At 42.8% G+C, this 10,499-nt stretch overlaps 2 protein-coding genes across 4 annotated transcripts; one reads left to right on the forward strand and one right to left on the reverse strand.

Annotated features, from left to right (window-relative positions):
• Positions 1–399: 399 nt before the first annotated feature.
• Positions 400–1,504, reverse strand: zgc:112271 (uncharacterized protein LOC553698 homolog). Its single transcript, XM_060076593.1, has 3 exons — positions 1,321–1,504; positions 731–828; positions 400–637 (listed from the first exon to the last, which is right to left on the reverse strand). The coding sequence occupies exons 1-3, from the start codon at positions 1,381–1,383 to the stop codon at positions 538–540; spliced, it is 261 nt and encodes an 86-aa protein (XP_059932576.1). The 5' UTR covers positions 1,384–1,504; the 3' UTR covers positions 400–537.
• A 298-nt stretch (positions 1,505–1,802) lies between these two features.
• On the forward strand, positions 1,803–5,924 carry slx1b (SLX1 homolog B, structure-specific endonuclease subunit). Of its 3 annotated transcripts, none has more exons than XM_060076591.1 (5): positions 1,803–1,927; positions 2,169–2,274; positions 2,371–2,422; positions 3,209–3,535; positions 3,963–5,924. In XM_060076591.1, the coding sequence occupies exons 3-5, from the start codon at positions 2,375–2,377 to the stop codon at positions 4,260–4,262; spliced, it is 675 nt and encodes a 224-aa protein (XP_059932574.1). In that variant the 5' UTR covers positions 1,803–1,927; positions 2,169–2,274; positions 2,371–2,374; the 3' UTR covers positions 4,263–5,924. The 3 variants fall into 3 exon arrangements, with proteins under 3 accessions (XP_059932574.1, XP_059932572.1, XP_059932573.1); XM_060076590.1 differs by having other exon boundaries at positions 1,814–2,274; positions 3,963–4,184; positions 4,396–5,924; XM_060076589.1 differs by having other exon boundaries at positions 1,811–2,274.
• Positions 5,925–10,499: the final 4,575 nt, after the last annotated feature.

Raw genomic sequence — 10,499 nt, forward strand, 5'->3', positions numbered from 1 at the left:
GCATTTGAATATTGAATTAGTAATGTATATTTGAACTCTGGCGCGTCAAGACAAGGGAGTAATAAAGGGAATTAAACAGTGAGCGTAATGGTGGCATATGACGTCATGGTGCTTACTGCATTCATTATTTTGGCTATTATGGCTCAGATGGTCTTTTATTTGTACACATTTATTGTGGATTGCAAATGATTGTTTTTTGGAACCTGAACATTTGGGATGTCCGTCTCTGGTGGCTTAGTGACTAAAACATGATGGCCTGTATCACTGTATTGCATCATGGATAACTCATAGGCTTAACGAATATCCTCAATTTGAATAATGCCAACTCAAGTAAAAACCTCTAACCTTATCCAGTGACCATTACAAAAACCATAGTGTTAATCAAATGGAGACAGCAAGGAGGAAGGGAAAGATTTACTCATTGAAAGTTAAATCCATCATTACTAATACTGTATGATACATTGGAGTAACTTTGTTAAATTACACTATGTAACTCGACCGTAAACGTATCCGTGCATGTTTCAATGTGTGCGTTCATCACTGCGATTTCTGCTTTTCCCACTGTTCCGGTGTGAGAGTCTTCTGTTCAAATGCGTGGATTTCTTTCAGCTCTGCAGCTAAACAGCCGTTGACGAGCCTATCAATAAACAGGGATCAGATATTCATTACATTTTGGATTGTGGATGTTGTTGCCAGGTCAAGGGTAGTGCCGTGTAGTGCTATACTATACCTGTGTCTCTGTAGCAGTGGTTTGCCCTCAAACTGGCAGGACACTATTAGGGCTTTGAAGCTGGCCGCACATCTGTTTGGGGATGTATCTTCAATCTCCTATACATCATATAGGAAATAAGATTGAGGTCATTGTGGCTCCATGCATGTCCTACATGAGTTATACCAAGACTGTATGTTAAGATGTATGATATAAAAGTCAGATAAACCAAACCAATCGGTTGATTACACATTATTCCACAGACTTTGAAGACCATTTTCTTGATATTTTCCAACTACTGTGTTTTTTTAAGATCCTCATACAAGTTATACCCCAATCCTTTAAGGGGAAATTATAAATGATGGCTATTACCATGTTTTGAGAAAAAGTAAAAACATAGCCATTGACTTGAGTGACATTTTTAAATGCCACTGATAATAAAAACACATGTTTGAAACAGGACCATTGGTTACTCAAGTGCTTGCTATCTCAGTAAAGCGATAGTGCTCTGGAAAATAAATGATTATGATCCAACCACCACGTATTTGGCCTACTCGGGTAACCATAATAGACGCATCGCTCAAAAGACTCGTGTTTTAAATAAACCATACCACATGTACGGCTTCAAGCTCTTTCAAGAGTTTATCACGAAGCACTTCAGCCGTAACAACCATAGTGAAGTTAAGCAAAAACCTAGTTAGAAGAAAGCGTTCTTAATTCATTCCTCGCTGGATGCCGATGAGGGAAATTTCTGCCGATTCTGGTATAACCAGGAAACGAAATAAAACCAAACGCGTCACGAAAAGGATGACCAATGAGGTGCGTTGTTTAAAAGCCGTGTAACAGAATAGGCTTTTGAAGTAGCCAATAGGGAAAGAGAACTAAGGGTCCTTGGACAAGGGACTCGGTAATGTTTTGACTGTTTTTAAATAATATTTGTGAAGGTGTGTTTTACATTGATATACATTTACATTTTTGCACTTTTGATGAAATGTTTTTTCCAACATTTTTTCATTTTAGAAAGTTTTTAATATACATGTTAGCTGTCCCTTCTTGATACAATTGAATCAGGCAAATCGTGGCCTTCCTGATATTTAGTGTACTGTTTCTGCCTTGTTTACAATGGATCTGAGTTACACACGCTCCTCGTTATCAGTGTGACAACAATGCATCCACCATGAGCAAACAAATGGAAATGTATTACCAATGACAACAAAAGTAATCTTGCTTATGTTATATTATCTTCAAATCAATTTCGTCTTGTTTTATAAGATAAGAGGTTGGTTGTAACATCGCTGTCGCCACTGAGGAGCCTAAATGTTTTGTTTTTTTAAAAAAATCGTCACTTGTTGATCTGCTGTTTTTAGTCAATTATAAGTATTAAATCACAAAATGGTAGTAGAAGTCGAGAGCTTCTTTGGCGTATACATGTTATTTTGCACCAATCCTAAATTTAAAGGTCGCATCTATATTGGATTTACGGTCAACCCTGAGCGTCGCATTGGACAGCACAATGCTGGCCGACATCGAGGGGGAGCCAAGAGGACGAGTGGGAAAGGGCCATGGTAATAACACCAACTGACCTAGCCTACTTCATATTTCAAAATCAACCGACAAATTGGTTATCATTTATCTATGCTTTCATTCTTTTTCCTATTCAGGGAAATGGTTCTGATTATTCATGGTTTTCCTTCGGACATTGCTGCTCTACGGGTGAGTAGTACAACATACTTGGCATAATGTCTTTGTACAACTTTTTGTATTTGATACTGTTCCTGCGTAACCCAGCCAAAATTAAGGAATGGGAGTCAGCCTTTGTGAGTTTGATGCAACTTCACAAGCAGCCAACACCCAAGCCGCCGAGCCAAGCACTGATCATGATAGGAGAATCTTTCTTATTAGACCAACTTCTATTGCTGAAAGAAAATATGGGACGAGTGCCGCTCTGCCTTACACTATTTACACGGTACTGTGAGATATGTTGGTGCAGCCCATGTTGATTGGTACATTGTTGGGATTTTCAGTGCATGGGACAAGCCAATAAAGCCAAGACGGCATAGCCCCCATGAATGAGAACTCACTTCACTATCAAGGAAAGCAGCTTGATTATGTGAAAGTGGACAGCAGAGGGGGAGAGACTTCTAGGACCTATATGGGTGTCAAAACGGACTGCCATAAACCTTAAAGGTCCCATTATTCCACCAGGTGTGTGAGTGTGATTAGCCGTTACACACTGTTTTGAAAATCGGCCTCTTCTGACATCACAAGTGGGCGTGTCCACCTAGATGTGTGCTGGATAGATCAGTCCACCCAGTGGACTGTAGCAGGCGTTGCTCATCTACCTGTTCTACATCTCGGTGGACACGCCCACTTGTGATGTCAGAAGAGGCAGATTTTCCAAACGGCTTGTAACGGCTAATCACACTCGCGCCTGGTGGTGTGTCACCCTTAACCCAAACCTTTCCCTAGTAACCCTAACCCCCACGCCCGTCCCGCTAGTTTGAGTGGGCGTGGCAGCACCCGCACTCTTCGCGGCGGCTGACCCACGTGCCGCGGCGCGCCACGAAGGAGTCGAGCCTGCAGTTCCACTGGCGCGTGGTCTCCAGCATGCTGCGCGTGCCCCCCTGGGACCGCCTGCCGCTGACCGCCCGCTGGCTCAAGCAGGAGTACCGCATGGACTTTGAGCCCGGCCTCCAGCCGCCCCTCCACATCCCGCTGGCGTTCGGCGCCGTCCGGGCCAAGAAGCAGCAGCAGCAGCCGTCGCAGTCTGAGGAAGAGGAAGAGGTGGCGAAGGACTCGTGTTTCCTGTGCAAACGTCCCGTCAAGGTACGTCTCGGTTTTTGCTTGCTCGTGTGTTGACACGTTGCTGCGCTGTTCTTCACTTGTAGAGCCTTCATCGACGCAGTACCAAGGATTCAAGTCCCTTAGCTTCTACTGAAGATTAGAGACTTGGTGTAGGGTCGAGACGTTTAGTTGGGGCTGGAAATCAAATGATACTACATAATGACGTGATGCGATCCGTGTTTCTCCTTTCAAGACATCTTACATGATAACATTTGTCCCTCTGCGAAATGCCGCTTCCTTGAAATCGCAGGACTACAATGAATACATGTTGTTTACGTTACATAATATAAATCAAACGTTTGGCCTGCTGTCAGACACCCTACGTCCCGAGCACCTATTCCTCCTCGTTGTTCCACGCACAATCAGTGGAAAGAAAAGAGTTGACCGTGGCACGTTCCTCTTTCACTAGGCCGCAGAACAACTGTCCTGCCTCCAACCTTCCTGTCCCATGACCAGCCACATGATTTGCCTGGCCAAGCGTTTCCTGCACGCGGAGCCGTCCCACCTCCTCCCCGTGGAGGGCGAGTGTCCATCCTGTCACCACTCTGTGCTCTGGGGCAGCCTGCTCCGCCATCAAAAGGGTTGCCACGGAGACCTGGAAGAGGTCACCGCCGCCACTTCCTCATCACATGTAGGTGTGTGTGTGTGTGTGTGTGTGTGTGTGTGTGTGTGTGTGTGTGTGTGTGTGTGTGACAATAAACATATTTGAAACTAACAAGGATAAAGTGCAAAAGACGAGGACACTTGTCAAGTCCATAATATTGCAGACACAAACAAATAAAAACGTGGCGTTGCATTAAGTGAGTTTAACTTGCTAAGTCTTGTCTTCTGGTCTTCCACAGAGCCACTGGGCAGACCAACTCCAGATCTGACCAAACGAAGCATGTAAATAATGCAATCATGACAAGACATGTCAAGTTAAGTCAAGTTACAGGATACACATTTGTTTTGTTTACTGTATTAGAATATTCCATATACTTGGTGGTAATAGATGAGAAATAGAGTTGAAAGGGAGTTTCTTACCAGACAAACAAATCTGAAAAGGAAGAAAAGTCCTAAGGTTACGGCTAATTAGTAAATTCACAACCCCTAATCGTTAGCAAAGGGTTCTACTTAAGGTTTACACACAAAGAAGCAAAGCATTGCGTTATCTTACCTGCCATGATAACGGTCCTTCGTTCCCGTTATTCGTTCCCGTTAGTCCCCGAATCCTATCTGAGCGCAGCCCCGCCCCTTTGGTATGGAATGGGGATTGACGATTGACACATCTGCTCGCCTCTCTTACTTCCTGTCTTCGATATTACATTGAAAGCAACTTTTTGATAACATAAGATAGATAAAAACACTTTTAAGTTTTGATTTCAGAAATATAGTGCCTCAGTGTGTGCATTTTTCAGAGGGACACGCAATCAGACTGAATACTTTTATTACAAAGTTTTGCCACGGAGACCGGGAAGAGGTCACTGCTGCCACTTCCTCATCTCATGTAGTGTGTGTGTGTGTGTGTGTGTGTGTGTGTGTGTGTGTGTGTGTGTGTGTGTGTGTGTGTGTGTGTGTGTGTGTGTGTGTGTGTGTGTGTGTGTGTGTGTGTGTGTGTGTGTGTGTGTGTGTGTGTGTGTGTTTTAACTACTGAACAAAATTAACAAACATACACCTATTTGACACTAGCTAAAGTGATAAAGGACACTCAAGTCAAGTCCATGATATTGCAGCAGCAATAAAACAAGCAACTGATATCATTGATGTTTTTGTAAGACTTATCTTCTGGTCTTCCACAAAGTCACTGGGCAGACCAACTCCAGATCTGACCGTACGAAGCATGTAAATAATGCAATCATGACAAGACCGTTGAAACTTCCATTCAAACTGAGATCAATGTTAATATTACAAATCATTGTATTTATCTATTTATTTTATCTGTGTTTAATCTGTGTGTTACTTTATCGGAAAACATTTTTCAATAGAGGATTATAACAGGATTGAGCAGAAGGCAATATAAAGTAGCTTGTAACAAAGGAAAGCAGGGTAAGGAACTTTGAAATATATTTTTTTTATAAAAAAATGCACATGTCAAGTTAACATTTTTTTTATTTTTTTTAACAAGTTGCAAGATACACAATTGCTTTGTATACTGTATTAGAATACTCATATACTTGGTGTTAATAGGACTAGGAGGGGATGCTGAGTACTTTCGCACTTAAAATCTCGCCTTCAGCGGCTTGAAGCAAAGTTGCTGATATGTTTTGGGAGTGTACTGAACACTTTGCAGTCTCATTTGAACACAAAATCACCACACGTTATCTTGCATAAAAAAATGAAATAAAGACCTATCTGTTAAAGAGTGTATTCTATTCAATGGTAAAAAAAAATAGTATATCAATCATTTAAAATGATTTATTAGTATGGTGTGGAGTGTGTGTGGGTGATGGCCAGTTTAAGCAGCCTCACCTGGCCTGAGTCTGACTGATACAACTCTGGGCTGGGTGAGGCTGCACACCTGTGGTGCATCCAGCCATCACCACACACACCCCAGAGAGCCCCTGCTCCGACGGTCAACACACTCTGAAATAAACGGGTTAACTAAAGTCAGAACAATCACCTCTGTGGTTTTTAACTGGGTTAACATATATGGCTTTATGATTGTGTTGAAAATAATGTTTTACATATTGCAAATGTTCACAAGAGTTAATATCAAACTTGGCACCAGAATGATGACAATCTGAAGGATCAGTCGGATGGCTAAATGTCAGAAGGTTAATCAGTAAAAGGTAATGCTTTCGACAATGATTCAATGCCAATACTGTGCATGTTGCCTCAACATCTGCGTAGCAGTAAACCATATATGTGGTTTTAATGGATGTGTTAGTCAGTGATTCCTCTTTACTTTCAAAGCATTTGTCTTCATTCAGGAGCAGAAAGGTTGGAAGGGGCTTGCACAGTGATCACCGGCTGGAAGGGAAAACACAATCACAATGAGAACCACAGGAACTGAGGTTATGCAATATTCCTTTATCCAATGTTCTACATCATGAAGGACGATGTCAAAAAGGGACATCACTTTGGACCAATTCTGAAAATTTGATTTGTTCGATTGCAAAATAACCTACTAATACCAAAGGATGAGTTGGGGGTCCAAAGTTTGAAATGGCCCCAAAAGTAAGCTTGGCTTGTTTTGTTAGACGTGTCCCTCACCATTCTGGATCCCGGTGAACAACAGTTGATCACTTTGCAGCAGTAGACCGCCAGGGTAATGGAGATAGCCACCAGCGCCGTCTGCACCAGCGTCCCCCCCGCGTGCAGGTTAAGGAAGACATGCTGTTGGTGAACACACAGGGCCGTGGCCGTTAGACGTCCATAGCACTAATAGATGCTGCAGGGTCACGCCTCAATGTAGTGTACAAATGCAACTTTTACCTTTAATTATGTCTGCCTGAACTTTATTTTTTGCACTTATATGAACATGAAAAATACTTACATTAACACATTTTGGTATTTTCTTTTAATATTTTGCAAGACCCAAAATTAATACCAAATAAAAAAAAACATTGTATCCAACTTCCTGGCAGATTCAACATTCTTGGCCCACCTCCAACTTGTGTTGCACAAAATTCCCAATTTTTTCCACAGCGCTGAACGTAAAAGATGAAACATGGGAGACGGTGCTACTTGCATCCATTTTTTTGCAAATGCTTTGCTTGGTGGTCGTCTTATTGGTGTACTCGTCAAACCAGCAGCCATGCAAAACGCCGTTCTCAAACTGCCCCATCGTGAGGATGAAGCCGCATACCGAGGCAGCGATGGCCAGGATCTGCATGGTAAGGCAGGCTCTCAACTGTGGATACACGGAGGGGAAGGTTAAGGGGAAATCCCCAGCCTAATATATGTCTGTTCGATCGGATTTTAATTTGGAACCGGAGACGGTTGTGTTTCGAACGAAGACGGCTACACACAATATGTTGTGTTGAACACAGTTTGTAGCAATTTGATGATCAGTTTCATTATGTTTGTGATTAGTCCAAATTAACTTTGTGATTCTCTGGGCAGTTCTACAAAGTTAGAGAATTAAGCCGGTGACCGAAATAATATATACTGTGTATATATATATATATATATTTATTTTTCTTTGTTCTACGGTTAACTTACAGTGGGAATGTGGAGCGTCGTAGCAGCGATGGCCAGACTTCCAGCTAGTATCACCTGGGAAATAAATGCAAAGGACACTCAATCCCCTGTCTAATAAATAAGTCACCACCGTTGGCCCCAGTTATATAGTCAAACAATATTTTGTGGATGATTTTCGCTAAATTTTCCTACATCGAATAAAGGAAAATATAGCCTACAGGTTGACCATTTAGTTTGTCTATCCCTGTGTAGCTGACGTAAAAAAAAATCTGAATCTGAACATTAGACCCAGTATGGTACCCAATTTTTCTAATGAAACATTATATGATACTCACCACTACAGAGGCAATGGTGAACAAAACCCTCAGAAAGGTTTCGCCACGCACGGAATCGATGTAGACTAACCCAAACACCCAGGACATCTGATACAAAGTCAGGCCTATCTGGGTGATCTTCGAAAAGTAAACAAGAAATAGTTTGGGTTGACATTTTAACACTCTTATATGGCGACACATTAGTGCCATAATTCACTAATGTGATAAAAGATGCATTCGGGCGTATTATATTATTCCACACGCGTAGATATTAACTGCGAGCGCGCAAATTATCTCTGCGCACGCGCAAATTACCTCTGCACGCGCAAAACAGCCTCTCGCGCGCGCAAATGACCTCAGCGCGCGCAAAACAGCCTCTCGCGCGTAACAGCCTCTTGCGAAAGATGTTTTTACGCTCGCTCGAATTTAATTTTGGCACTATGGGGGAGGGAACCAAGGCAGGGCGGGCTTTCCTATGATTGGCCGTTTCTGAAGCGCGATATTTGATTGACACCCCTCCTCAGCCTTCCTCTCATTCAATTCTGAATTGTACAGTAAATGGCTGAAACGATAGTTACGTATTGTAACTCTAGATTCTATGAGTATAGTCGCAGCCTTTTAAGGCTATCGCTATTGGGTTATCCCTAGGCGTGAGCCGTAGCACTGAAAAATGTGTAATCCCCGACCACCAACAGCGTGGGCCTCAATTACGTCCGCGTGCGGCGTGCCTCAACGACGTCCGCATTTCGCAGATATAGTCGGGCGCCGGCAGACGTTCTGCTCCCAATAAACAGCTTTTCTTCAGCTATTTAAAGGACAATGAGGCCGACACTTAAAAGGCTGCGCCTATACTCATAGAATCTGGAGTTACAATAGCCTACGTAACTATCGTTTCAGCCATTTACCGTACAATTCAGAATTGAATGAGAGGAGGGCTGAGGAGGGCTGTCAATCAAATATCGCGCTTCAGAAACGGCCAATCATAGGAAAGCCCGCCCTGCCTTGGTTCCCTCCCCCATAGTGCCAAAATTAAATTCGAGCGAGCGTAAAAACATCTTTCGCGAGAGGCTGTTACGCGCGAGAGGCTGTTTTGCGTGCGCTGAGGTAATTTGCGCGCGCGAGAGGCTGTTTTGCGCGCGCAGAGGTAATTTGCGCGCGCGCAGAGATCATTTGCGCGCTCGCAGTTAATATCTACGCGTGGGGAATAATATAATACGCCCGAATGCATCTTTTATCACATTAGTGAATTATGGCACTAATGTGTCGCCATACCTCTTATGACCACACTCGCTCACACACGCTGACACACACGCTGGCACACGCACGCACACGCACTACAGTGGATGTTTTGTACCCCTAATTCTTTAGGTTGGGCCTCCAGGTACTTCTGTTTGCGTTCCGGGTTCTTCTGGAACGTCACCGAGACCAGAGGACCTTGCTGAACCTCAATCGGTGGGCTGTTCCCCATGGTTCTTGTTCCCTCTTCCTTGTCTTGAAGTCAGAAAAAAAAATGCATTCGGATGGTTGCACAAGAGTTGAAGGAAGTTTCTTACCAGACAAACAAAACTGAGAAGGAAGTAAATGCCTAAAGTCACTGCGTATACTGATGCAATTAGTAAATTCACAATCCCAAATCGTTAGCAAAGGGATCTACTTATTGTTTACACATAAAGAAGCAAAGCATTGTGTTATCTTACCAGCCATGATAACGGTTCTTCGTCCGCGTTATTCTGTTCCCCTCCCTGAATCCTGTCTGCGCGCAGCCCCGCCCCTTTTGTGTGAAATGGGGATTGGCACATCTGCTCTACTGTCCTCGATGTTACATTAAAGGAGACATAGCATGTTGTTTTCCCATATGAGTTCTAGAAAACATGTTTTTGAAGCTGTTTGCTGGAAATGGCTTTTAGGTAAAAAAATCTATTCTGTATTCCCCTCTTTTTCTGGCCCTTCAGAATGCAGTGGGCGTGTTCACCTAGATGTACGCTTGATAGATCAGTCTACCAGCCTACCCAGTGAACTGTAGCAAATGTGGCTCATCTAACCTTCATACATCTGGGTGGACACGCCCACTTGTGATGTCACTATGAAAATCTTTCCTTCCCTGTGCTAAACAGCTTAGTACCAGATAATCACACCCACACCTGGTGACATGGCATGAGCCCTTTAATGCAAATGAGCTGCTGTCCATTGCATACAAATGAGCTGTCAAAGTGAACCACAGCATGGAGGAGAAGTGATTGTTGCCGTTTGCGGACTCGGAGCTCACTATCCATATAATATAATAAAAAAATAAATGATAATATTAATATATAGGTATCTATATAATCTAATATCTAATTAGTTATTGTTATTATTATCATGCTACACGTGAACCTCCTAAGATGGCGCAATTTGATTGGTTCGCTATCTCGTGATATTGGGCAATATTATCCCATGATTGAGATCTCAAATTCGGGATATTGTTTTCATCGCAAAATGTCCCGCTTTGTTTGCTAATAAAAAACAAAAAA

Source organism: Gadus macrocephalus, chromosome 17 (assembly GCF_031168955.1).
Source record: "Gadus macrocephalus chromosome 17, ASM3116895v1".
Taxonomy (NCBI): Eukaryota; Metazoa; Chordata; class Actinopteri; order Gadiformes; family Gadidae; genus Gadus; species Gadus macrocephalus.